Raw genomic sequence first — 27702 nt, 5'->3', positions numbered from 1 at the left:
TTTGATCTCTGCTGGGTTATCTTGTTTGCATTGGTGCTGATCAGTTTCCTTGTATGTGAATCAAATGCGTGGTTACTTCAGGCTAAGTCCATCACAAGCATCCCACCCTCCTCCTTCACTCCCTATCTCCCTCTCTCCGCTCCCTCTTCCTCCTCCCCGTCCCACGGCTGCTTGCCCCACAGCCCATCAGAATGACAATGGTATTGATGTAAAATGTGTCGCCTTTGGGCCGCTGAAGCATATAACCCCTGCATGCCTGGCCCAGCCACCGCCACAGTTTATGGCTTTATTGTGTTCCCTTTTATGTCCTCCCCTGTTGGGGAGGGCGGGCAACAATTTAGAAAATTCACTGTATATGTGCCCGTGAGTGGGAGGGAGATTATGCGTGTGTTGACATGGGTGTGCGCGCACTGTACGCACATGTATCCGGATCAATTAGTCAGAGCGCAACCCCCCGAAAAAAATCAATGTGTCAACATGTATGTCAGCGTGTGTGAGGCTGCTCCTGGGCAGGAGCCAGGCTACATCGCCTACCTCCAAAACCACTTTGGGGGATCATTTTTTTCCCGATGATCCCGGGATTAAGCAAGTTGAGCAACAACTCAACTCTACCTTTTTCATCTGTCCCTCCCTATCCCTCCTTCTCTCATTTCCCTCCCTCCCTCTCTCTTTTCACTCTTTCCTTTCTTTTTCACATTACCAGGGGGTGGCGTGTGATTGACAGATGGGAACGAATAATAATTTTTTTTTTCGTAACCTAAGGCCATCTTCTGTGATTGGCTTGCCAGCTGACATCTCCAAACCTCATTCTCCCCCTGCTGCCCCCACCACCCCCCTCTTAATATTGGGCCTGTGGATGAGGCATCCTGAGGGAGAAAAAAGTAGAGAGAGAGAGAAAAATATATCTACCTTAGGGAAGAACCTCAGAGAGAGGGAGGGAAGGAGAGGACGGGTAGGAGCGTGTGTGCATGTGTGTAAGAGACACTTATTCTCTTAACTACTAGGAGACAGACACACTTTCCTGGCCCGACTCAAAGAAGGGGGAAAACAGGAGGAAGATTTTTTTTTTTTTGCTTCAATATCATTTTAATTTTCCCCTCATTCAACAATCAAGCTGCCCTAAAGCTTCTCTTCCTGGAAACTCTTCTTCATTGCCTACTGGAAGTTCTATGTATTGATCTACTTACCCTCTCACACACTACAAGGCTTACCTCATGGATTTGTATCTGATTGGATATTTGATGTGTGTGTGGTTGTCCAGCTCACGGGTGCTTGGAGGCTATCCCATCTGGTGGTGAGTACAAATCCACAGTTTCAGCATCAGACCCTATAGCTGCATAAAGAGAGAGCGACTTTTTTTTGGTCAAATGATCATTTCTGAGAGGGCAGAATGTGCACTTTCAGTAGACTGCGTGGAAAAATGTTCTCCAGCCCAGTCCAAAGAATCTTAACCTCAAATACTAGTGTAACGGAAAAGGCTTGCCGTTCTTTCCCCCTGCACATTCAGGTCTATTTATCACGTTGGAGTATGTTATGATGCAAAAAGGGTGAATTTTTAGTTTAAATCATTCAAACGTGGGTGTCTTCTTTTAATTTAAGGGGAAAAAATACTTCAGCAAGTGGTCACCATGCTGATGTGAAGTGTCAACAGCAAAAGATGGACTTCGGAGTATTTTCACATAACAGTTAAAGTCATTCATAAATACATAAATTGCGTCTTTCGCTCAGGGACAATGACAGGACTGATGCTGTGCATGAAAACTCAACAAAGCCTCAAAAAACAGCCCCCCCTTTTTATAAACCATAATTAATTTCTTTTCTGAAATACAACCATATAATTTTAGGAGTGCATTAGGAAGTACAACAATAATGGCTTATAAGATCAGCGTCATTTTGGTTTTGTTTGTTATTGTGCGTCACTGTTCTACATTCAGGCCGCCGGCCCCCCAAAAAACCTGCCGTGAAGTGGATCTAAAAGATTTTTTGGGACTGACAAAGTCCCACACAATTAAAAAAGAAAATATTACAAATTTGCGGTTTACCACGGGGCACAGGCTGTGCTTAAATCGGTACATTTTGGACATTTTGCTTCAATTGCAATACAATTCACCCCCTCCACTACGGATTTGTGAGGAGACAATATGTTTAGGTGCCGCAGGGTTTTACTCTTTGTTAAATTATCCCAGATCGCTTTTGGCACCAGCAACTGAAATTTAGAGGTTTATCTCATTACAGATTCAGCTACATGCAGCTGACCTCATAGCTCCTGGTCTTCTTTTGTAACATAAAGCTTCTATTTTGGAGATATTTGTGTAGGCGTATGACAAAGCTCTTTTGGCACCCGACACAATACTTGTCAGAGCTACTGCACTTTAGTAGCCCAACTAGCATGTGGTCCCACCGTGATGCTGTCCAAACCGCGAGCATCTTCTGGTTTCATTTACAGAGCAGGCAGCTGCCAAGCACACAGGCCACAGGGCTGAAGTGTTAATGGCAAAGAGGACTTTACACCCACTCCTGGATTCAGCAAGAACCCTAAGACAACAGTGACAAAGAGCTCGGGATTCTCTCTGTGTGAATTACCTGCAGCTGTTCTGTTCAAGGAGCTTACATGACACTGGTGTAATGTTTGAACCTCAACAGTGCGCGCTACCTTTGATTTGGGTAACAAATTTTGAAGTGTAGGCTAGGGTAGATGTTACTGGAGGGGGGGTTGAGATGAAACAGGTAGCTTCAGGTGACCGGGCAGGTGCTGAGGAACGGGCACCATCAGTGGCACCATCCCCACGGTATAGAGTATGTCCAAAGGGTGACAAAATGAGCTGGTGCATCAAAAACAGGAGGGTGCCGAGTTTCAGCGAGGGCCCAGCCTCTTCTTCGCTTCTGTCTCAGGGGCGATGACTTGGCCATAAATTCTCCAGCCAAGGTGGGACGGGTTTGAGTGGAAGAGGAGTTTTTGACTGCTTTATGCCTGGCAGCCGTGCTTTTTTACAAGATGGGATGTTGAAAACAAAACAGAGCATAAATAACTCGAGTGATATGCAGATATGCGTGGATGAGGATGAGGTGTGGTGGAGAGAAAAGCCATAGCAAACTAATGAGGAGGGTTTGGAGAGACAGAGCAGTAAACTGCCTTCTTGAAATGCAAGAATGTTTGGAAAAACAGCGAGTTTGTACATCAAGTTTTGAGAGAAGTCATAACAGCTCGAAGCTTAGATGTGACCTCACATAATCCACAGGTTCCACAGTGTTTCTATCCAGTTATCTGACAACACCATGCTCTCTGTGTGGTGAAGGAAAAATGAAATAAAGATCTTATTATTAGACTTACTGCCGCGGTTTGGTTTCACCTTTTAACCCGAGAACGATGACATAATATGTTTCTCTTATTAAACGCCAGCTTTGTTAATACTCCTAATCGTAAGTTAGTGTGGCGCAGCATCTCATCTATTTTCAGAACAGCAGCCAGCAGTGTGTTTGTTTTCCTTGCATAAACAGTGATAGCTGTAAGTGAATGATGACAGCCACTCTCAGCGATGAATTACCTCAGCTGAACTGACTCCAGCCATCGAGCACCAGCAGTGATTATCGGTTTTAACTCGGCCACAAGATGTTTAAATCCAATAACTGCTGTTTTCCTGATCCTCTGTTATCATCACCACTGCTAAATCCACATGAGAAAGCAGAGAAGTTGTACACCTCTTGTCAGTTTTGTCCGTGCTCTTTGTCATTAAAAGATTACTTTAAATTTACATAGCTGCTGTTGTGAGAGGTGAAATCAAATAGAGAACAATGGCGGGGAGAAAGAAGGAGGGAAATGACAGAGAAAGAGATAAAGGAATGACGCAAGAGTCAGTTAAATGTTTTTGAAAATCGCCTTTAATGAGCAGTAAGCACAACCGCGGGTGACCATTATTAGTTTAACTTCCATTCAGGTGAAGAATTATTGACACAGTAAAGCAGTATAAATAAATCTGCAACATTAACACAAAAAACTAGCAAATTCCATTTCCTAGAAGTGCCAGATAATACATTTAATGCCCTTTAATTAACATTTGGAGCTTGCTATGGATACATACAACATCCTGGCTCAATCTGCATTACTTGTGGAAGTTTCGAAAACCACTGGGGCCTCAATAATATCTGTGGCATACCTCTCGAGATCTCCTTCCCGGTTCAACCTGAGCAGCTTAAATGGGGCTCTAGAGTCCATCTCCTGGTCTCAGGAATGTCATTATCTGGCTGTGACACCCCCCAAAACCCCTACTGCTGGCAAAAGGGGCCACTTAAATGATCCTTACTACGAGAAAATCCTCCCGTCTGCAAGTCTTGTTTGAAAAGATCAAGGATGTTTAGGTATTATTCTGCAGTTGAAGGTGAAGAAAAGAGCAGGAAAATCCATAAGAATGTAATTCATAAGAAACTTTCGGGTTCCATTATGAACGGCTGATGGCTGCTATAGGGCCAGGGTCAAAGGAAATTTAGGGCGAAAGCTTAAGATGTCTCAGCAGAAATTGACATCCACAGGGATACTGGGCACAAAACAATAATACATTTCTCAAAAACAGTATGATTATGTAACAAATGTTAAGATTCCCTTTATCCTAAAGCATCTGTAATATGACTAAATACGCATTGAAGGGACCCATTATGCTCACTTCCAGCTAAGCAGTGTTATTCTTGGACGTACGCTGGGCCTCAGTGGAGCCTCATGGTTCACACACTGTCTTTTAAAAACAAGCCATTTAAGCCTATTTTCTTCTGATTGGCCGTCCCTCATAAGCAGAAGGTTTCACATGAGCATTAATGTTTAAGTTTTGTTTCTTCTACCAGTGGAAAAAAAATGTGTATTTACAACTGTGTTTTAAAGATGAGGTTTTGAAACTGACTAAAAATTTTGACTTGATTAAACTTGATTGAGTCAGTCACTAAAAGATTTGCTACCCTTATTTTCTGATCCATTACTTTACTTCACCCAGCGCAACAAGACCGTGGGATGACACTATCAAGGCAAAACCGAGCTAGGTAAGAGGTTCAAAGGAGAGTGGTATTTCAAAGCAGCGAAGGCGAGTCCTAAATTTCTCACACCATCAAAGGACATGCGATGTGCTCTTGTAGGAAATGACAAAGTCCCCCTGGTGCGTGGCTATCAGCTGCTTTAAACCACAGGGCAGCACAGTTACTCAAAGGGAAAACAGCAACGGCCAGGGGCGAAGAGATCATTAGAGGACACGTGTGGAGGCGCACATGCACACATTATTTAAAGTCTTCATTACCTGGCTGATCTCACCTCTGTGGCTTGTTACAGAGGTCAATTATTAGTGGCAAGCAATTTCTTTGACAAACAGGGTCAGTGACAAAGATGTGCCGATCACACCTGTGCAGCCTGTGTTCAGTTAAAGCCCTCAGGTCACTGACCAGGTCAGCCGAACGCCTGACAGATCCAGTGAGAAAAGGAGAAGGCTATCACTCAAAAATAGAAGGGGTCCCATTTCAAATAAAAGGATCTTTTTACTTTGCAACCACAAAATTTATCTCCAAAAAAACAAAAAAAGACCAATTAAATCAAGTATGGGTGTTTCATTTAAAGATTTTCAGAACCAAAAGCTTTCTGTTTTCCTTTTGTTGCCAGAATTTTACTAATCAATCACATTTGGATATTCTCTGGTTGCATGCAGATACACAGCAAAAAAGGGACTGCATGAGCTGAAATACAACCTCAAACCATCTGATATTTTCTGACAATAATTCAGCTTATTAGTAGTAATTTTTATTGTAATTTTTTTATTTGCTATCATGATTATCTGACCACAACAACAGCCCTGAAAAATTAAACACTGCCAGAGAAGTTAAGCCACCAGACAAGCCAATGAGTTGCCAGACTGACACAAGTGTAGAGGAGAGAAAAGTTGCACAAAGATTGCACGGTCTTGCAACAGCAGGTCCAAAGTAATGGGCAGTGTCTCAGACTGCAGCAGCACCTCTGAGTGAAGTGTGTGAACCGGCGGGCTTTCTTAACCGCGTTTTATTTAATTAAAGCCATTAATTTTTTTAAATTACTTTTAAAGACAATTTGTGGTGTCTGAAATAACCACAATGGAATTCCTGAAATACAGTAAGAGATTTGCAACAGTTAAGCATGAGTTATGATTTGCATGAGATGCATTACCGCTGACAATTCGAGCAGGAGTGCCAACAAGCTGCCTTTCATGAAGAGAAGCTGGGGACAATGCGCTGTTTGAGTTGCAGTTCATTCAAACACTCCCTCAAGACTCAAATAAGCTCTGTCCTCTCAAGACAACAGCTCAGACTCTGTTGTGTCCACCTACCAGCAGAGAAAGATGCCAAGTTCCTGCTCTGACATTCATTTATCAGTGCCTTATACTCCCCAGAGCACTTCAGTGCAGAGCTACTGCTGCTCTCATTCTCTTCCTGACAGGGAGGTTCACAAGTTTACACCCTGTTCAGTTTCCCTCTGCACGTCTCCATACTTGTGACTGCAGGGGCTCCTTGTCCCAACTCCGCACGCTCTGCAGCAGTCTGCAGAGAGAACTCGGAGAGGAGGGGAGGCAGAAGGAGGTAGAAAGACAGAACAGGTTCGAACATTTTTCAGGGGTCCTGTCATTTTTTATCTGATCAGCCAGGAGCTGTTGGACTACAAATCAAAAGTGTGCCAAAGAAAAAGAGAAGACAACAAAACACAGATAGCAGCTTTGCATTCCAGCCTCCACCAGGAAAAGTCCCATCCTCGGGCAAAGCCGGCAACTTTTCTTGGCCCACTTACTCTCTTTTCGAGTGTCTTTATCTCTCTGTGGATTCTGTCGGGGGGATTCATAGATAAGATACCGATGGCAGTGTTTTTGGCGCACGGTGCCGCCTGCTTTTGCTAGGGCCTCGTTTAGCAACGTGACATCCTCCAGGCAAATCTCCTAGGCTGAGCTGCAGCGTCAACATATAGCGGTATATCGGAGGTAGATTAGAGTTTAATGCAAACAACAGTCTTGCAGTTTGTTACTGCAGAGGAGCGTCGCTCTCACAGAAGAAGTGACACAACACACATGGGACTCAATGCTTCAGGCACAGACCCAGCATACGCTAACAAAACAACTATAATATATAAAGTTCCTCTATGGGAAATAAGTTAACTTATTCAGACATGGCTAAGAACAATTGGAACACATCAGGGCTGGTTTTAGAGTGAAATATTAGGGTGCGCTGATAACAATAACAGGTGGATGTAGCCCAAAAGCTGAGAAAGAGGACCAGCAAGCCATATGTTGCAACTCAAAGCCAGTGTTATGAACTCAGATGTTGAAGACACATTTGAAGGAGAAAAGCCACTGCAGTCCTAAACTGTTCTAGCATGTCAGCGAGGTGCATATCAGAACAAATGTCTAACTTTCCAGCTCCCTAATATAAAGTCCATGTGATATCAGCTTGCATAGACGTGCAAAAAGCACAGCTAATAATGTGGGACATGCACTGGTAGAGAGTGGGTGTCTTGTGCTATATACTGCACCCTTTTTCTGGCCTAATCCTCAACCTTAACCCATACCCACCATAAAAGCGACGTGGTTAGGGAAATGTTATCTCGAGCTGAGAGTTTTTGCCTTCAACATGTTGGTGTTTTGAAACTAAATGTGAAAAGCTTGGGTGGATCTGAGTGTGAAATAGAAGCGTCACACGCTCACTGGCTAATGACGAGTAATAGACAAGATGTTACCCAACGAGCATAATCGTCCTTTCTGACTCCAACAATGACAATGATTTGCAAAATAAACTTCATGTTGTCTTTGATATACCCTCAAGTTAGCGATGGAGCCCATAAAGTGAACAGGAAAATCTTTACTGAGGTCAAGGAGAAAGGGCATTGAGGGCAGCTTTCCCATAGACTTATGTAGCCTTTGACAACCAAAGAAGTCGCCTCCTGCTGGCCATTAAAAAGAATGCAATTGACTCACAGTAGCGACATTCATCTTTTATGCTATCTAGGCATAAGCCAAACAGAACTTTACTGGAACCGTGAACACAAAAGAAGCAAATTATATAAAAGATATGCCAGTAATAGTCTTCTAATATTGTCCTAAGATTAAGGGTTTGAGTGTTAAATTCGGATCTGCCTACTATAGAGATCTCATGAAGACAGGAGGAATTTTCCCACACCACTACACTATCCAATGATTGTGTGTAGTTTTGTTAGACTTATCACATGCTAAATTTTATTAATGGATTTTAAATTGGAACTTTATCTTTGGTTATTTTCTAACTGATGGTTTAGGATGTTTGTTCCATCTAACCTCACTACACCTAACACGTTGTATTGGTTTGACGTCTGGTAATTGGCGGTTAGTAAACACCTTCTAGGTGCATTCAGACCACCTTCAGGTATTAATTGTGCCTTACATATTACTGGGCACCGGTAAAGCAAGGGGAAAAGATATATTTTAAGACAAGAAAAAGTCCCAAAAACCAGTGGTTATTACTGGCCTTGGGTACCTATTATCAGTTCTCACTAAGAGTGCATACATTGGATTCCTATAGATTCTAATCAAGTTTGAAGAAAGCGTCAGGTCTGTTTGTAAATGACAAATCTTTCATCTGTAGTATCTTTAGTATACCACTGTTGTAGGTATACTAAAGATCTGCATATTGCTCTTTCCTAGTTTACTGCTGAGAGAAGAAAAATTTGATTACTTGGAATAATTTACAGAATCAAACATAAAAACTCAAACATACTTGCAGGCCTCTATAATTAAAGAAGACAAATGCACCATTAGTTCTACCTGCTCTCTGACATCTTGCACGACATTTACAAATATGTTTAATGCAAATTTAGCATTTCATCTGTTGCCATGTACTGTAAATAAACATTGTGTTGGAATTAGAAACCTAAGTAGCAATGCAATCATGCAGTTCTTAAGTCTACGTCTAAAAGTCTAAGCAATAATACATAGAGGGATAGCTAGTGATAGATTCCTTCTCTTCACCTTCTGAACTATTACCATAAATAATTTAAACACAATAAAACTAAAATGCCATGGTTAGCATACTAACTAACCATTTATGCTACTTTAGACTTACAAGCTATACCTCCAATTGTTACTTTCCACATTTTACAAGCAAAACATATAATAAACATAAAATACACTAGCCTGTAATCATCAATCAGCTTTAAACATTGATCAAATTCAGGTATACAATGCCAGAATACAATGTATAATTACAACATGCTTGGGTCATTGTACTTCTAGTACTAATCAGTTAAGTTTTGACAGTAAGTTTTTCAGCTTTAGCAAAACAGCAAAATGTGACTGAGCGTGTAGTTAACTGTTGCCCCTGGAGAAGCTTTTAGCGCACCAACAATAGGCCAACACATGCTAGAGAGCGCTAAGAAAACTGAAGAAAAAAAAATGTTGTTGTGTAAAATAACGCTTCACTGTGGCTACAAGCCAAAGGCAGAACAATTAAGAGTGTAGTAAACGATACTGTAATGCTTTTACTTTAAAAGTGAGATGACTACACACAGAGCTATCTGTTAGCTTAAAGCTAAAAACATACAAGCTAGATGAAACTGGTTGGTTAATTTCCTCTGTTCAGATTGTGTCAAATAGTTATAATTAATAAATACAAGTACAAAAAAGAGTTATTTATTCATTGTGGTTCTAGACAAGACAAAGCACATCTTTTCCACCATATGTAAATAAATAAATAATAAAAATAAAACTAAGAATATAACCTAAATAACATTTTCCTTACATATTAAAATGAAGCAATTTTGTTTAATTACCGAGAAACACTTGAACTGATACTATGTAAGTCAAAATTTCAACATAATAACCCAAAATTTGGGATTAGCTCTTTCTTACAAATTTACAGAAAAGATTTAAAACACAATAAACAAACATACAGATTAATATGAGTGATACCATTGTTGCTGAGTGATAACATTAGTAGCCCTAACATTAACATAATGAACACAAAGAATAATATTTTGATGATTACACAAAGTGACAGTGTAGCAATCTGTGCCAAATTCTGTGAAACCCACTGTTTCACAGAATTTGGCAGATGAATGTAAACTTCAATAGTTATGCAATTTGAATTTCAGCTCTTCTGTACGACCTCTGTTGGTGCATGCTCTTGTAAAATCATGCTGTCTTTTACTGTCTAGAATTATCACACCAATGCAACGAGTCTTCAAACAGCGTAAGGTGCCCGCGGCAGGTTTGTCCACACTAATCTGTAAATTTGTGTATTTCAAACTTGGTAATGTATAAATCCGACAAGCCATTTTGAAGTCACATTTGATTACACCTTCATATCCCTGTGGGCACTTACCTATAATGACCCTCTATTTGCTTAACGAGGCAAACAGGCTGGAGAGCAACACTCCTGAGCTGCTTAGATTTGTGCTTATTGGCCCTGGTCATGAACTTCTGTGGACACATCGTGCTAACGGCAATGAGGTCAAATGTCATGTTGTTTTCAACAAGTTCAGAAGGTCACCTGGTACGTTTCATGCCCCTGGATATAGGAAGCTGTCACACACTGAACCCTGTAACGCAGACCTCCCACGACACAGCACATGAGTCGACTCTTCTATTCAGGTTGAGCTTGCTCAGAAACAAAACAAGAACTAAAATGTGCAATAAAGACATGCCTTGCACCTAAATTTCCTCCCCAAGCAGCAGAGACTGCAGTAGTGATTTTATTGCACTGGGAGTGGCTGAGCCAAAAGTTTTTGTTGACAGTGTTATAGTCTTGATTGCGTGAATTCCCATTTCTCAGCAAGGTGTGTGGTGGAATCCCTTTGTTTCCTTTGCTTCATTTCTATGGTTTCCAGTGGCCCATCATACTTTCACATCAGTCCGGTTTAGATACTGAGAAAACCCCCAACCAAGCTGTAAACCCCCAGGCCAGAAGAGGCCCCACACGGATGTGCCCGGGCATGCACCTGCCAAGCCCTGCCGTTTGCTGCTGCTCTTCTGCTCGTCTCATCCCCTGCAGCAGATTCCCCCGGCATTCTGCCTCTCTGGAGGTCTCTGCGTCTGCTGCTCCCTCACTCGGTTGAGACACGTTGCGCGTAGCTTCCGAGAAGTGAGGCAAAGCAGGCAGGATCAGCAGTGCACACATGCGGTCTCTGTGCATGAGTCTTCGTGTGTGTCTGTTTGCACAGTGTGTCTTGTAACTCTCATTAACACCTAGCCAATAACTTATCCCTTTCATCTCATCTATCCATAAGGATCAAGTGAGGCACATGCTTTGCAAACAAAGACAAATAGCCTGGCAGATCCACAGCCTGTTGTTTAAACACGCTATGTCCACCACAAAGTCCCATGTGGTTAGCTAATTGATTCCATCAGAAATCCTGCCCACCACAGCAAACAGTTTCATCCTCTTGAATGGCACAGTGGTCTGATTCATAAATATCTGACTTGAGCAAGAGAGATTTGTCTTTGAGGTAGCTCATTGATGTTGTTGGGGAGCATGTGACACCAGCATTCATCTAGTGGCTCATCATGCTCTCTGGTATATCCCATGACTGAGAGATTAATGGGCAGCAACCCATCTAGCAGACAGTGTAATTAAGGTCCTTAGTCACGCAGTCACCAGACGGGGTGAAGTCAGCAACACTTGAACTCTGATGTTGGTGGGATTGGGACTGGCAGATGAGATAATGTGGCTACATTCGCTTGGGTAAACTCAAGACAAGAACATGAATGGAGATTGATGAGTACTATCAAATTACTAGCTCCGCATGGGAACATGAAATCGGAGAAAATGGCATGTTAACTTTGAGTTATTAATAGACAGCAAGCGTATTTTTCCTTGTGCGTAGCAGCATTCGATAATTTTTGAGTGTCAGATCAAGTTTCGTTATGAGCTTCCACGTGAAACACAAGAATTGTTTATTGTGCATCTGTGTCAGTCACAAACCCCACAGCAGCAACACAATTGGCTCAGCTGATTATCGGATGATCAAATTACATTAGGTTGTCTGTAAAAGCAAAACAGCGTCATGTGCCAGAATGCTACCTCCGCTAGTAAATCTTAATACCTGGCAAAATATTAATCTAAGGCTATCAATGCTTAGATGAAAAACAGTATAAAGAAGGAAGATGTGGGTGCAGGGGGCTTGGTGGGAGCTTCATGGAGAAGTGCACATGAGTTGTGAACGTATCTAAGAGCCGTTTTTTTTTCTTCCCAACTTCAATGGCTTCACTTGTGTGTTCGGGTGGGGCACTGCACCGCACTCATCTGTCAGAGTCAGTGCCTGCTATGATTGGGTTGCGCCCTGCGGGTGTCCTGAGGTCATCACGAGTGGCGCTCTGATCTGATCGGCATCAATTGTTCCCGCGTGATCCTCTAAGGGCCTCCAGCGCCACGTTGTCCAGTCAGACTCAGCTAAGTGCTGCAGAGTCTGCAGACTCCTGTGAACTGCCAGCACATCTTCACATCCCTTACCCCGTACACACTCACATCAAATGCATACATTGCAAAACAATTATTTAGTCAAGCTTGTACTCAAACACATATTTTTCATGGGGTGATCAAGGCTATGCACAGAAACAAATAAACAAGAAATATAAATCTGGCATCTAAGAGAGCTTCTGGAAGAAAGCGTACATTTTGTTTGAGCTTGTCAACATGAAAAGCGTGTTAAAACACGGGCATGACACACACGTCTTCTCTCTGTCTTTTATTTCAAGAGAAATAGAAAGCAATTAAAATTAATTACCTGAGTGAAACTATAATGGTTTCTGGCAACGCATGCTGAGCTCGACTGTTTGGCAGTGATTAATCCCTGCTTAGACACATCTGCACGAGTCCTCTGGTGAGGCGCATCGCCTCAGACGTGCCATCTTTGTGCATCACCGTCAGTGTTCTTAACACATCACCTCCAGAGGACAACCGCAAATTAATGACGGTACTGCAAGGGCAGGTGTTTTCATATATTCGAAATCACACGAGGGGGCTTTTCCCCAAACTAAACAGACAGGTTCTTGTGTGTGTTATCTATTAGATCAGCAGATCTGTGCATGCTAACAAGTGGAAACACTTTGAGAAGTCAGTACTAATAGCTTGTTTCCCTGCCCTGAAGTGGGCTTATTAGCCTCCCCTCTCTGGTGAGAAAAAAGGAAGCAAAATAAAGAGGAGCTCTTAGTATAAACAATATAAATCAATAAAACACTCAGGTATGAATCATTGTACTCTCTTGGGGCTACATTTATAGTGTAATGGGAGATTAATGAATACAGAAGCGGTCTCTTCTCACAGAGCAGGTTGCCTTTCAGTGAGGCCTCCCTGGCAGGTTACCATTCTTGCTATTGTGGAACTGAGTTCACGGAGGGCACAGAAGATGTGAGGGAAGCACAGGGAAGGGCTTTTGAAAGAATACCAAACTAATGTGAGAAATGTACGGGTTAGTTTTATTTCTTTTTTGCTTATAAAACCTACAATAAAAATGTCAAAATTCCAAAAAGTCAGACAGCAGTACCAAATTTATTCAATGGGTACAATTATTTAGGCATTTTTGCTGAATATGTCTTGAGGTTTGTTGCAAATCCTCAGGAAAAAATAAGAAATGCAGTTATCAGTAAGTGTTTTTTTTGCACTTGTGTGTTTAACACAGAGGTGCTGATCTCACTTAACGATGACTTCCCTCTCTCTGTGACACAGGTCCCTGGCACTGGGGCAGCAGTACTCATCTCTGGGCTCCCAACCCATCCTGTGTGGCTCTATCCCTGGCCTCGTACCGAAGCAGTTGCGTTTCTGTCGCAACTACATTGAGATTATGCCCAGTGTCGCTGAAGGTGTCAAGCTGGGGATCCAAGAGTGCCAGCACCAGTTTAGGGGCCGCCGATGGAACTGCACCACCATCAAGGACAACCTGGCCATTTTCGGCCCTGTTCTAGATAAGGGTAGGCCTTTTTTTTAAGGTTGCTATAATATCTTTCTTGCTGGTTTTTGTACTGACATACAGGCTTACTGAGTAAAAATAAATGATCTAGAGGGATCTAAATAATCTCTTCCAAACAACACCCAACTTTAAAATGCAGTCTTTGAAGGTAAGGCTACTGCAAGCTGTTACAAAACTGGTGTTTAACACTTTCCACCCTAAGGCTCAGCACTGCCTGAGCTGCCTGGGCTTTTGCTGACAAACGACTAACTAGGGCAATTACAATAATATCCACCTTTCCTGGCTGCACTGAGAAATGAGTGCAGGTACAAGCACTGACACATTAGTCATCTTTATCTTCTATATTGCATTTATCTTCAAACTCATGGGCTTTTTTTTTTGGTTTTTCCCAACCTTGTTTACACACTCGTACATGAAAGAAGGTCAGTGCGGTAAATCTCTCAACAAAACCTGACAGCTGATGTACTGGAGGCATCCATCAGGTGCTGTACGCGCAGAATGCTAAGTGTAAACTATCCCTACACTTATCTGCGTCAATTAGGCAGTCCCACCAGACCTGACAGTGGGAAACAAGGCACACAGGTGTCCTGCTTAAGGCCTTCCACTCCCTAATTATAAAGGCAGAAGTTTGTGTGTTGCGTGTGAGGTTGCTGATTGGAAATGAATTAGCCTGTGTGTCAGAGGCGAAGGAATCTGGGCAGAAATGGGCAGTGTGAGCAGTCCAAGCTCCTCAGTCAAATAAAAGGGAGAGGGGAGGCCAAATGAGATTACAGGCAATAGAAAAGGGCCGGGGGGCTCCGCTCAACCCCTACTGTGCATGAAGGCCAGTGCGCGCCTCACACAGTCCAGCTCCCACGGACACCCCATTCACACGCCCTTTTGACTCTGTCATGAAAACAGGCTGAAAGGGGATCTCTCCCAACCTAGCCCGGGTGTGCACAGTGGGATAGGGAAGGATAGGATGGAGGGAAGGAGGTAAGGATGTAAGGATGAAGAGTGTGCCACTTTGGGAGTGATTAATGGAGAAGCTCATGCTAGGGAAGCGAGAGCTACCAACCAGTACCCTGGCCACCTTAAGCTGTGGGTTGGCTGCAGTGGTGCTGTTGGTGGATGCCTGGAGGAAATGGGGGTTGAGGTGCTGCGGTGGGTGGTGGTGTATGGGATTTCGGCTCAGGGTGTTGGCGGAGGGGGGACTTGGGGAGTTTAGGGAATGCCAGGTCCGGGCAGAGCTGGGCTGTGGGGGCGCGAGTCGCTGGACCCTTTGTGTGGATAATACGGTGTGACACAAGGGAAACAAAGGCGGATTGATGGGCCCAGCAGGTAGCAAGAGCAGCGCTAGCCTTGGCTAACAGCCAGAGCTCCAGGGGCCCGGGGCTCACAGGCCCCTGTTTTGGAGGGCCCACTTAGGCTTGCCAGGGCAAGTAGGGATGCCCAACATGAGGACAGTATGTCATCCAGTGTTGTTCATTGGACATTTAGATAAACCTCTTTTCATTAGGAATAAACAATGAACATGAAATGTGTAGACAAATAGTTTCTTATTATTTCAGTTTTACAAAATATATCAAAAATAATTAACAAACACAGTTTTGATTAATGTTATTTCATTGTCTGTATTTCTCAAGAATTTCTCAAAAGCAGCCAACATAAAAAAAGGGTTTTGGTTTTGGGACACTGACTGCAGTCAAATTGTGGGTGGGGAAAATATGGCTAGCCTCCAGACAAACATTTGTAAACTTTGTCTGTGGCTTGTTAAGTGGTCTCATTGAGTTTTTGGCAGTGGATCCATCAAAGAATTTCTAGCTCTAGTTGCCAGTGTGGTCAGCAAAATAGGAGCTTAATTCTCCAGTCGTGTTCATACAAATTTCAAAACTCAAGTCGTGCAGTTCTGTAGATCAGATATTCCAGCTGTTGAAAGCCTGAAGGTCTGTTCTGTATAACTATCATAGAGGGAAAAAAGCTGGGACGCTTGGTAAAATGTAAATAAAAAGGTTGCACAATGATTTGCAATTCTATTGATTAATGGTTAAAGCAATATGGTTCAATTTTTTTAAGAGAATTTTTTGAATCCAAAACTAGAAATATGCTTTAAAAAAAGAAGGTGGGACAAGGACTTTAAAATACTGTAAAGATTCTAATAACCAAGAGGCAACATTGGAAATGTTCCCAGTGTTGCCAACTTGTTTGTACCGGAGTTCATTTAAGATTTATGCAAACTGGAAAACTGTCCCCGTGGTCGGGCCATCAGAAATGTTTTATACCTTTTGAAAATGATGGAAAAATCATTGCCTCCAGGGTAAAGTGAAGAACATCCAACATTATTAGTACACAGTTCAAAATTTAGCATCCATAGTGATGCAGTGTGGCGTCTGTGCACATAGAATAGGTAACTTGGAGATCTGTAAAGGCACGATTAATGCTGAATACCGGTGCTCCTGTTCAGCTAACACTTGGGGAACACCCTGTTTATTTCAGCAAATACTGCTAAAGCACTTTCTGGGGATATTACAGCATCATCGCTCCACAGTGAGAGAGTCTTGGTGCTTGTTTTACCCAGGGAGAAATCATTTGGTGTCATATGAAATGGCAACTGAGCAGAAATAGGTTCCCAAACGCTTGGAGAGCATTGCCAAAAGAACAGGTTAAATCAACTTAAAATATGTTACTGGTATCAAAAAAATGTCTGTGTATAGTTTTTATTTAAATATAGGTTAAACGCTCTGAAATCATTGTGTTCTGTTTGTGTTTTCATTTTACAAAGCCCCTCACCTTTTTTTGGAATCGATGTCACAGGACACCCATAGTGTGTGTTTTTCTGTATCTGGTGGAGCGTAATGGGTGAGCCACAGTAAGTGTGCTGTGATTGTGAAACAATGGTGTCTGGCTACATAATAAGCTGTTGTCTTCAAAGACAGCGTAACTCCATCCGTCAGAGTAAAGAAGAAACAGCCTGACACACTGCTAGGTTTCACCAGAAGGCCTTAGGCTGTAAACAGGAATGGGTGGGTGGATGGGGGGTAACAACATTCCTGAAACACTATCCAGATGCAAAGCAGCACACCTCAGGGATGACAGGGGGTCACTTAGATCCCACTGAGCGTTAGACTACAATAGGCTGATGTCACTGCAGGGACTCTGCTGTTAGGCTCCTTGGTGGTGCTTCCACGTCACTGATGATGATCAGAACTGAGTAAACATAGTTAAACATTGTTTATATTATATTAAATTGTATATAAGAGATGTTAAGGTGTTCTTCTATAGGCTTCTTGTTTTTTTACAGTGGCAAATACCTGTCCATTAATGTGCCTTCGCAAAGATGAAATGTTGTGTTAAAAGGTTAGCGCCTGAAGGTATCCCTTTCAATACATCTGTCTGGATGTTGGCAGTAGTAAAGATCGCCTTGTCTACATTTACCACAAGATTGACACACTTCCTTTCCCTCTCCTTTTCTCTGTCTTTCTGTCTGTCTTCGTCCGTCTCTTTCAGCAACCAGAGAGTCAGCATTCGTCCATGCTATAGCTTCAGCGGGCGTTGCATTTGCAGTGACACGCTCATGTGCTGAGGGCACGTCAACCATGTGTGGGTGTGACTCCCACCACAAGGGCCCTCCAGGGGAGGGCTGGAAGTGGGGTGGCTGCAGCGAGGATGCAGAGTTTGGGGTGCTGGTGTCCAGGGAGTTTGCAGACGCCAGAGAGAACCGTCCAGACGCTCGCTCAGCAATGAATCGGCACAACAACGAGGCAGGACGCACGGTAAACACATTTACTATGAGGAACCTGCAGAGCTGCACTGTTATTTTTCTACTTTTCACATGGAAAATAACATTAACCAGCCAAAAATATGTGGGTACTTCAACATAATATCCATATGAAAACCTTTAAAACCACAGACATTAACCTGCCACTATAAGAGCTCCCACTCATCTCAGAAGAGTTTGCCCAAGTTTTCAGAACCAGGTTTTCACCCAGTCACAACAACAAAGTGACGTTCAACACAAAGTCGTTGTACAACTTAAACCCAAAGATCACTTTGAAATAAGAGTTAGAGAGCATAAAAAACAAAGATAGAACAGATAATCAAAGTCAAAGTTTCTTTTTAAAAATTTTTTTAAGTTTATTTGTATCATGTCAAATCACAACAATATTGGCCTGAAGGTGCTTTATATTGTAAGGTAAAGACCCCATGATAACAGAGAGAAAAAACAAATATTCAGACGACACTTGGCAACAGTGGGAAGGAAAAACTCCCTTTTGACAGGAAGAAACCACAGACGCAGGGAGGTGAGGGGAGGAACTGGACAAAATATCTCAGTAATAATTATTATTTATTATCTGAATATTTATTTGTAGTTTAGTTTTTATCAGTTTTAGTATTAGTTTACGTGTTTTATGTGTTTTTAGATTAGATGTACTTGTCAGATGAAGAAATTACAATACAAACAACATTTCACTGTCAACAAACACACATGCTGAAGACATTTCCTCTATATTTTTATATTAGTTTAGTTAGCTTTGTATGTACTTTGGGGTGGACTGGGTGCAATTAATTAGTATTATTAAAAATTATATAAGACTTAATGGGTCTGCAAGACAGCAGAAGGTTCTGACAGTCCTTTATAGCACTCTCATAAGTCGTGTTTGTTACAACAACCTGAATTATTGGTCAACATTTAAACCACGATGATGTAAAAACACGGACATGTGGACTGAAAACTGACTGAAAATATTACTATTTTGGATTACTGATTGTTCATGTGACAGACATGGATTTGGTACTTGACTTGTCCACACAATCCCAAGTTTCCATCTGAAAACGAGCACTTGACTTTGAATGACTGGTTAATTACTGATCTAAGCAACATTCATCTACCCGCCATGCCCGCACACCTTGCCTTTCATGCCTTGCATCCCAATGAGAAATTCCCCGACAGTCAAATAACCCAAGTGAGCTGAGGGGGAAAAAAAGAAGCAAATCAGCTCAGTCTTAAAACATCACTGGCTGCTGTCACTGCTGGGAGAAAACAGGCTGCTCGCTGAGAGGCAAAACAGGGGGACCACACGGCAACAAGACAGCCCTTTGATGCGCACAGCAGCAGTCAGAGCGACCACAGGAGCTCACTGAACAGAGGTAATGTCAGAGGAGTCACCCGTCCTCTCCACCTGGCCCTCTCACGCTTCGTTATTCAGCCCTGAGGGCCTTGGATTTGATGTTGGCATGACAAGCTCACGGTGTGATGTCACTGGTCCACTTTTCTCCCCTCTACTCACCCAGAGGTGCCACAGCCACCTGCCTTCCGCCCCAGCTGGGGGATTTCTGCAGCTAAATATAGCTGTTGAGCTAAAGCACAACACAATGAAAAACCGAAAACATAAAAACACGCCCCACGGGAGCATACTCACAATGTGAGCCAATAACTTCAGAGAGAATTAGCAGCGGCACAGAGCCTCCATACTCCACAGCTGCATGACACTTCAATAAAGTGCAGCCACTGGCATATTGTTTTTCTTGGCCTGCTTTGCAAGGCTTTAGTGGTTTTGTTAGTCTGCATTACTGAATTCACTCTAAATCTCTGAGCATAAAGCTTTACCAGATCTTGTTCCGTTGTGGCAGCTTCCAAAACAGTTATCAAACTAAGACCAGCACATTTTACACTTCAGAGCAATGCGCTGCACAAAGAGAAAAAAAATCACAACTTGTTTCTACCCAGAAGACAACAGCTGTAGTTAAAATCTCACCAAGCTCCAACGTTCTGTCAAAAGAAGCGTACTTAAAGATTTATTGGCTAGGTGAGAATTTGTTTTATTTTTTGGAGCATACCGAACATATACAGACAAAAAGTGATCTGTGTGTTCAAGAAGCGCACTATCCCTTCATGCAGTGAATCTGTTCTGAATCCAGCTGGATGAGGCAGATTTTCTTTTCTGGGCAAGAGTCATGACACTCAAGAGATGATGCTTTAGTGAGGAAAAGTGTTATTAGAAAAGCTTAAAAATCTTGGATGCATGCTGAGATGCCAAATATGTGGTTTTTACTTTATTTCAGTCACTACAGTCAAAAGAAGGTTGTCATTCCCATCTGTAGTAATTCATATTTGGACGTATGGTTCATTTCTGGGCCTCCCAGCGCCTCCGTGTGCAGCCAAGACAAAGAAAGTAGTGAGAAGACCTATTAAAAGGACAGAAGAGACACTGACAGCAGATATTACACAGATTATCAGAGAAACGGCATGAAAGGAAGCACTGAGGTAGAGGAGGGTTACAAAGTGGCTTGCAGATGCACAATAGGTGGGCTAAAGCAAGTGTGAGTACAGCCTCGCATTGCAATTAGGTGATCTGTTGACACTGTGGCCTACCTAAACTAATGCTGGCCTCAATATTAACTCTTTCAAGCCTGGGAAATAATTGCCAGGACATTTAAATGTGTCTCTTGAAACGTCGGACACATTTTTAAATAACGAATTAAATATAAATTTAAATATATGCGTTTTAATTTGTATAATATTTGCCACATCTAGCATTTTTTTGCAAAATTTGAAAAAGGGAGAAAACATTTTCCCACGCACAGACTTTTATTCTGGTTTCTTTTCTCGTTCTCAGACTATCCTGGACCACATGCACCTGCGCTGCAAATGTCACGGCCTTTCTGGAAGCTGCGAGGTGAAGACGTGCTGGTGGGCGCAGCCGGACTTCCGCATGCTGGGCGACTACCTGAAGGACAAGTACGACAGCGCCTCAGAGATGGTGGTGGAGAAGCACCGCGAGTCTCGCGGCTGGGTGGAGACCCTGCGAGTCAAATACGCCTTCTTCAAGCACCCCACTGAGCGTGACCTGGTGTACTACGAGGGCTCGCCCAATTTCTGCGAGCCCAACCCAGAGACGGGCTCCTTTGGGACGCGCGATCGTGTCTGCAACGTGTCGTCGCACGGCATTGAGGGCTGCGACCTGCTGTGCTGCGGACGCGGCCACAACACCCGGACTGAGAAACGCAAAGAGAAGTGTCACTGCATCTTCCACTGGTGCTGCTACGTCAGCTGTCAGGAGTGTGTGCGCGTCTACGACGTACACACGTGTAAGTGAGACAGGCAAGCTGACTGCTGGACCTTCAACTCCCCACCTCCTGCATGACTTCCTTGCTTCCCCCCCCCACACACACAAGCGCAGTCAAAAACATATTCATCAGCACACACACTCAAGCCCTAATGGGTAATGGCACATCAGTAATGGATACTTCTGTACCATTTTTTTGTACAAACCATGCACAAGAATCTATCTTCCAAACCACTACCCCCATAACTACATAATATCTGAGCAGAATGTGTCCCGTGTTGACCTGATGGATAACTTGGTCCACTCTCACGGGAAGAAGCTAGAGTTGTGCCACTCTCCCCTCGTTCGTCCTCACCCTGCAGCATTGGGCCACGACCACCCCTCCCTTCCCCTTTGTCTTTATTTATTTCCCACCCTTCATGCCAACACAGCATTTTCGGCATGTACAGTAACACTTTTACATGTGAGATTAATGCAGTAAAAAAACAAAACAAACAAACAAAAAAAAAAACAGAGACTCTCTTTGCTTTTGAGTAAAAAGCATCTTCTAACTAACACCTCACTTCTCCAGCCAGTCTGGTTGGTTTACCTTTTTGTTGTTGTTGTTGTTGTTTAACTTAACCAACCTCTCTACCCAATCACTTACTCTTAAGTGATACTGAACACGTCAGCAGCCCCAGGAAACCATCACTTTGTAACTACTGAACTGAACTGAACTGAGGCACTGGAAGTGCCGCAGTCCTGTCCTTTCTAAACTACTGAGCTGATCCCTTCCTTCCCTGCGGACTGACTCTACTGCGACAGTCAACTAGAAGATATGTGCTTCAGTCTGATTTTTTAATAGAACCACATTTCTGAAATATTACCACTGAGCTGGGGTTTGAGGTATGCAGGAGGAGGCATGCTCGTTCTGCTAACTAACAACCCGTACACATGTATTTATGTGCACTATTCATAACTCCAGGTGGTAAACATTTGAGCATTGTTTATGTGAGCAAATTCTTCTTGGTTGCAAGCTAGCAGTTCTTATGAATGACGGCTCTGTTACCACATTCACCCTGTAAATCACTCATGGTTTCCACAAATGTCATGCAACTTCACCATTCAAACTTACGGAGTCTGGGGGTAAAAACTAACCACAGAAAAGATCTGATTATATGTGTGAAGGTCACCTATTATGGCTGTGTCATTATGAATTTATGCATCAAACTTGAGTCCAGCTTATGTCCAATAATAACTCTGGTGTTTTGTTTTTTTTATATCACTCTCAGTGCAGAAAAACATTTGTCTCAACAAAAATCTTTTACTTCTGGGAACAAAAGGGAAAGAAAATAAGGGGATATGTGACAACACGTGGAGACAACGTGGGCTGAGAAAGATCTGACTGGCTGTCACGTCCTTCCATCCGTGTTTTCAGTCAGCTGGACAGTTGAGGTTTTTAAGGTTGATTTATGAACTCGTATTCTTGTCAGTATACACCGAAACACTCCTGCCGTTCTGTTTTGTTTTTTAGAATATTGGAAAAAACAATTTACTGCCATTTAATCAAAAGATTGTTTTTCATAGACATCAGTGTCAGCACATTGTGACTTGCAACAAGAGGAACCGGTTTTAAGACCGCTAACAAAAATTGCTATGATTTGCGGGTGGATTGTAAAGACTGCCAGTTCATGAAGTTTAAAAAAACGTCTGATTCTAAGAACATGAAACGTAGAACGGATGATTTATAAGGGATGTGTATGTGTGTGTGCATGACAAGCGACTACAGAAGAGGATGGATGGACCAACGGACAGCAAGCTGGCTCTTCACAATGGTGGAACTAAGCAAGAGAGGTTTCACACAACATGTTCTGACAGTCCCACCTGCTTCCTATTAATTATATTCAACAACAAACACACAAGTTACCCAGTAGTGTGTAGGCTGTCCTCTCTTTGGGACATAGCTTAGCGTTCGCGTCATCTTCTACACAGCCCTCCCTACCTGGGCCTACCTTTCTGTGTTCAGTCCCCCACCCTACCAAGACCCCCAAAGGCCCCTCATCTTTCCCCGCTATATCCAAAGTTTTGTACAAATGTTTTAAAGTTGAATAATTCCCTTTTTATTTTATAATCGTAAATGTTATGTTTTTATAAATATTATTTATTATACAATGTATATATCTGTATGACTGAACTAAGATTATATATTTGAAGAAGAAAGCCTGTGTCGTGTTTCTTTATGCTTGCAAAGGTACACTCAAACACACGCCTCACTTTTCTAAACGAAGTTGAAATGCAGGCTGAAACAAAGGTCTGTTAAATACTCCGTCCTTTGATACAGTATTCACTTACTTAATTTGATTCTACTTAAAGGAGAATTTTAAATATACTTACTATTATTCTGGTACTGTAGAAAAATCCAATGAAAAACAAACTCTTATCGAGTGTTTTTGTGCGACTGTATATAAAAGAAGGACTTCTCCACATTAAAGTCTCCCATTGGTTTATGAAGTTAGAGCGCTCTGCCTCATAAAGACGACATTTGACCACCTCCCTTTATCTTTAATGACACCTCAGTATATATCAATAAAGACGTGGTTTGATGACCATTAAAATTAATTTCCAAGTTTTTCTAAGGATAGCTGCATAGGCAGGGACCAGCTAACTTCTGATATAAACCGAGTCATTTTGTTCTACAAGCAGGCCTGAAAAACAACAGAGATCGTTCAGTTCAGAAAAAAGCTTCAAGTTATTCCTAGTAGGCTTTCAAGGGTTATGAGCTAAAGAGTCACATTTCCAAAGTCGGGAAGTCATTTGTTGTTGGGTACTTTTGCATTGTAATCTGAAAACAACATTTTTGTGACAAGTTAGAAGGTAATTGTTCCATAGATTTTTATAGGACTGCAAATCCTCTTGTAACCACAGGTATCGCCATCATGTGGCCATAAAAAGAATGCAGGTTTAAGGACAGCTTTGTCCATCTCTTATACAGTCTTTGGTCCAGATACTAGCTAATAAATGCTAAAGAAAAAACATAGAAAACACTAAAATTCAAACAAAGTACACAGACCACTGGTTTAATTTTGTTCTCTGTTGGATCTGTATACAACATAGTCTACTCAACTGGCTAGTGCTGTTGCAAGGATTTATATGGTATCCCTGCATTGCTCTGCAATTTCACATCCAAAGCTTTGGGTTGCGGTGGAATTTCTATCGTCAGGTCGATCTGCTCTCTTCAAGTAGTTTTGAAAAAACTATGGTAGAAGTAACTACAAATGTATAGTAGGAAGCAATAATACTGAATGGGCCAATCACAGTCATTGTGATTGGCTGTGCTGACGTGACACGACGTAGTTACTCATATAGGGAAGTTATGGTGTAGGGTTTCAGAAGGATTGGCAGTTACATCATACTTTTTGCTCAACATACAGATTTAATCCAGAAGGATAAATCCCACTTTAGCTGCTCTAAATTTGAGCATGTTAACAAGCGTGCATGGGAACTAACTCACTTTAAGAGGCAGCCTCTAGTGGTCATTTAGTGAACTGCAGACACTTCCATGCACGTGTCATTTGTTTCAGCTCAAAAGATGTCCGTTGCCACCACTGAGCAGAAACACACGCATGAGCCATTCTGTGGCAGTAGGTAGGTTATTCTGATTCAAACCCACATACTGCATGAAATGTATATGAATCTAAAGCTGAAAAGAGTCTCAAAGGACTCTTAAAAACTACTGCTGTTGATCCAGTTAGAATGAACAAATGAACTATCACCATGGCATCTGCTTAATCCAGTGATCTCCTGGAGTTCTTGATAATACACTGGCTAATATGTATGTGCATGAATTCAGCTTCACAAGTTTTAGCTCAAATTTAATCTCACTTGCAGAAAATACAAAAAAGAGAAGAAAAAAAATAAAATGATACAGCGACATCATTTTGATTTTCTACTAATATCTCAAACAACATTTTGCTGCCTTTTACTAAAATCCTGGAGAACTGCATCAAGAAACGTGCACACATGCAGCAGTAGCTCCTCCATAAATGGCTGAGTGTTTTCTTGCTAGGCTCTACAATCATTGCTCAACCCAGAAGCCGTGGAGGTTAACCTCAAATGTGTGAATGGGTTCATCTCATCTCAAATATTTCATAATTAGGAGGTAATTACACTAAGTGATAGTTATGACATTCTTATGATTTCAACAGCCATGAGAAAATTTAATAGTTAACTTTTTTGTTTTTCTTGGGAGCAGCAATTTTTTACATGCTACTGTGGAAAACAGACAGCTTTTTGGACGCACTGAACAGTATCTGAACTAAACAGCAACTGAAAACCTACATTATAATAATGGAACACACAGCACAAGTTCCTTTGTAACATCCCTTTAAAAACAACATTAACTACAGATACTACAACGTTTTTTTGTTAGCAATATTATTTTATTCATACAATAAAAAGATCAGAGGCAAGGAAATGTGCAACATAAGAAAAGAAGTCATGGAATGCTCTCTTCCTACAAATAAAGTCTATATAAACAAACATTATCATAATTAGTGTTTGTGCACATGTACTTTGCCCCGACTCTTTTTGTATACATATATATAAAATCCCAATGGAGTGCTAGAGGCATCACAAAGAGATTGCAGCACAAGCAGACACCGAGATACAACAAGCACTGTGCATATCTCTTATTTTACATTATCACATAATCCTGCAGAGGAGGAGACCGCCTGCTTGGTGTCTGCAGCTCAGAGAAGCACGCAGAGCTTCAGGGATGAGAAGGATGTAGAGAGATGGGATCTATATCTCGTTTGCTTCCTCCTGCCATCCTTTATCAGTCTTCTGATCCTCTGCAACTGAGTGAAGAGAGAGAAATAAAAGTGAGAGGAGGCAGGCGGGCAAAGGAGGCATGCTGCCACAGGAGAGCACCTGTCTAGTCGACCTATTTTTAGGCACGCTGCGCACCAGCTATACCATAAGCCTCTGATGCCGCGATGAGAAGCAAAGCTCCTGCTGCTTGTTGAAAGACTTGTTGTTTATCACCGTGGGCACCGTCCTCCCGCGGTTCATTTCAGAAGGCAAGGTTAGCAACTTAGACACATAACTTTCTTAAACTTTGCCCTGCGTTTTTTTAATGATTCAGATAAAGACATGGAAGGATAATAATTTTGTATTCATTCACCTAGAGAACTTTTATGGTGCCAACATTCTGAGCAAAATCATTGTCAGAACTGAACAACACCCAATGCACGTCACAGTTTTACAAGCATGCATAGTCAAGGTAAAAAGAAAGCACGCCCTCTTTAAATTCTAAGGTTTCATGTCTCAGGACATAATAACGATAATCTGGTCCTCAACAGGTCTTAAAATGCTGGAGATTTAAAGCAAAACAAGACATATAACACCATGTCATTATTATTTTTTTTAATTAAGTCAAAACACAGAAGCAGCATGCAGAGTAAATACAACTTCACTAATTCCAAGATTCAGGACCTTAATAAAAGCAGACGTTTTGGCAGTTTGCTGGTCTGGAGCATTCAGGTGTGTTAATGCCAGAAAGGAAACATCAGCAATGATCTTAAAGAAGCAATTATTGCTCCCCATCGATCTGGGAAGGGTTTAATTTTTAAACAATTTCAGAAAGAAGTAGAAAGCATTCAAGATAGGTGCCAGTGTTCCCAGGAGTGGATCCAAGAGCTCCTCCTCAGGCTCTACAGGCCTCGGTTAGCATATTAAATATTGAAGCTCATGACAGTAAAATTATAAAAAGACTGAACAAGTATGGCTTGTTTGGAAGCGTTGCCAGGAGACATGTCTGTTCTCTCCAAATAAAGAACATGGCAGCACAGCTACACGCGTGGTGACACCGCCGTGATGGCATGTTTTACAGCCACGAGACCTGGGCCGTCATTCAGGTACTTATGAACTTCAATGCATACCAAAGTATTCTAGAGTAAAATGTGAGGCCATCTGCCCAACAGCTGAAGCTCAGCCAAGACTGGATCATTCGAAAAAATCAAGGTGTTGCAAAGATCCAGACCTCAAAAAGTTCTGTAAAGAGAGCTGTGCATAAAAATGATCGCAAACCTCAATGAACTAAAGTGGCTTTGTAAAGGGAGTCAAAATTCCTCCACAATAATATGAAGGACTGATAAAGTTATACAGAAAATAGTTACTTCAAGCTGTTCCTGCTAAAGGTGTCTCCACAAACAGCTGAATCATAGGGGGTATTCAGTTTGTTGGGTTTTTTACAGTAGTGTTTAGTGCCCTGTGGAAGTGTTTTTATTGTGACAATTTTTTCGTGTGATGCTTCCGATTCCACGCACGCACAGATTAGCTGTAAAACTACTTAGTCAAAGGTAAGTTTGGTAATTCAGTTTTGAGTCAGCACATTTTAACGACATTCTCTGTTATTCTGTGGTTATATCTGCTTGACTGGACTCGCATAACGTTATTTCGAAACTTTGACTGTGACTCTTCAAAGAGTGGAGTCACAGACTTTCACATCAGCTCTCCTCAACCCTCGACAGGATATGATGAGTAAAAAAATGTAACGTTTTTGCTTAAAGCGGCCTCACCGTTGAAGGATGCCTCTATTTCACCGCGTGGCTCCACTCAGTCTAGATTGGTTTCTGATAAGTTTGTGGCAGTCTGCAGAGGGAGAAAAAGGACAAAAATGTGTATTATAAATCACACTTGGTACGATGATCAAAATGTAAACACTTTGTGCTTCTGACTAACTTTTTCCTTTCTGCT

General features: G+C 42.0%; 2 protein-coding genes across 2 annotated transcripts in view; one reads left to right on the top strand and one right to left on the bottom strand.

The window, feature by feature from the left end:
- Positions 1-920: 920 nt before the first annotated feature.
- wnt3 (wingless-type MMTV integration site family, member 3) lies at positions 921-23157 on the top strand. The gene is made up of 4 exons (XM_031759402.2): positions 921-1294; positions 13681-13922; positions 17408-17673; positions 20518-23157. The coding sequence occupies exons 1-4, from the start codon at positions 1215-1217 to the stop codon at positions 20995-20997; spliced, it is 1068 nt and encodes a 355-aa protein (XP_031615262.1). The 5' UTR covers positions 921-1214; the 3' UTR covers positions 20998-23157.
- A 1644-nt stretch (positions 23158-24801) lies between these two features.
- Positions 24802-27702, bottom strand: part of LOC116335620 (vesicle-fusing ATPase-like) — a 29772-nt gene continuing 26871 nt past the window's right edge. Inside the window, exons 21-22 of the mRNA XM_031759361.2 lie at positions 27525-27597; positions 24802-25802 (exon numbers count right to left, since the gene is read on the bottom strand). Coding sequence (XP_031615221.1) covers positions 27567-27597 — 31 coding nt within the window. The 3' untranslated portion in view covers positions 24802-25802; positions 27525-27566. The remainder of the gene's footprint in view (positions 25803-27524; positions 27598-27702) is intronic.

This window comes from Oreochromis aureus, linkage group 8 (genome assembly GCF_013358895.1).
Source record: "Oreochromis aureus strain Israel breed Guangdong linkage group 8, ZZ_aureus, whole genome shotgun sequence".
In the NCBI taxonomy this organism is placed as follows: domain Eukaryota; kingdom Metazoa; phylum Chordata; class Actinopteri; order Cichliformes; family Cichlidae; genus Oreochromis; species Oreochromis aureus.
This window is presented reverse-complemented; position numbering and strand designations above follow the sequence as displayed.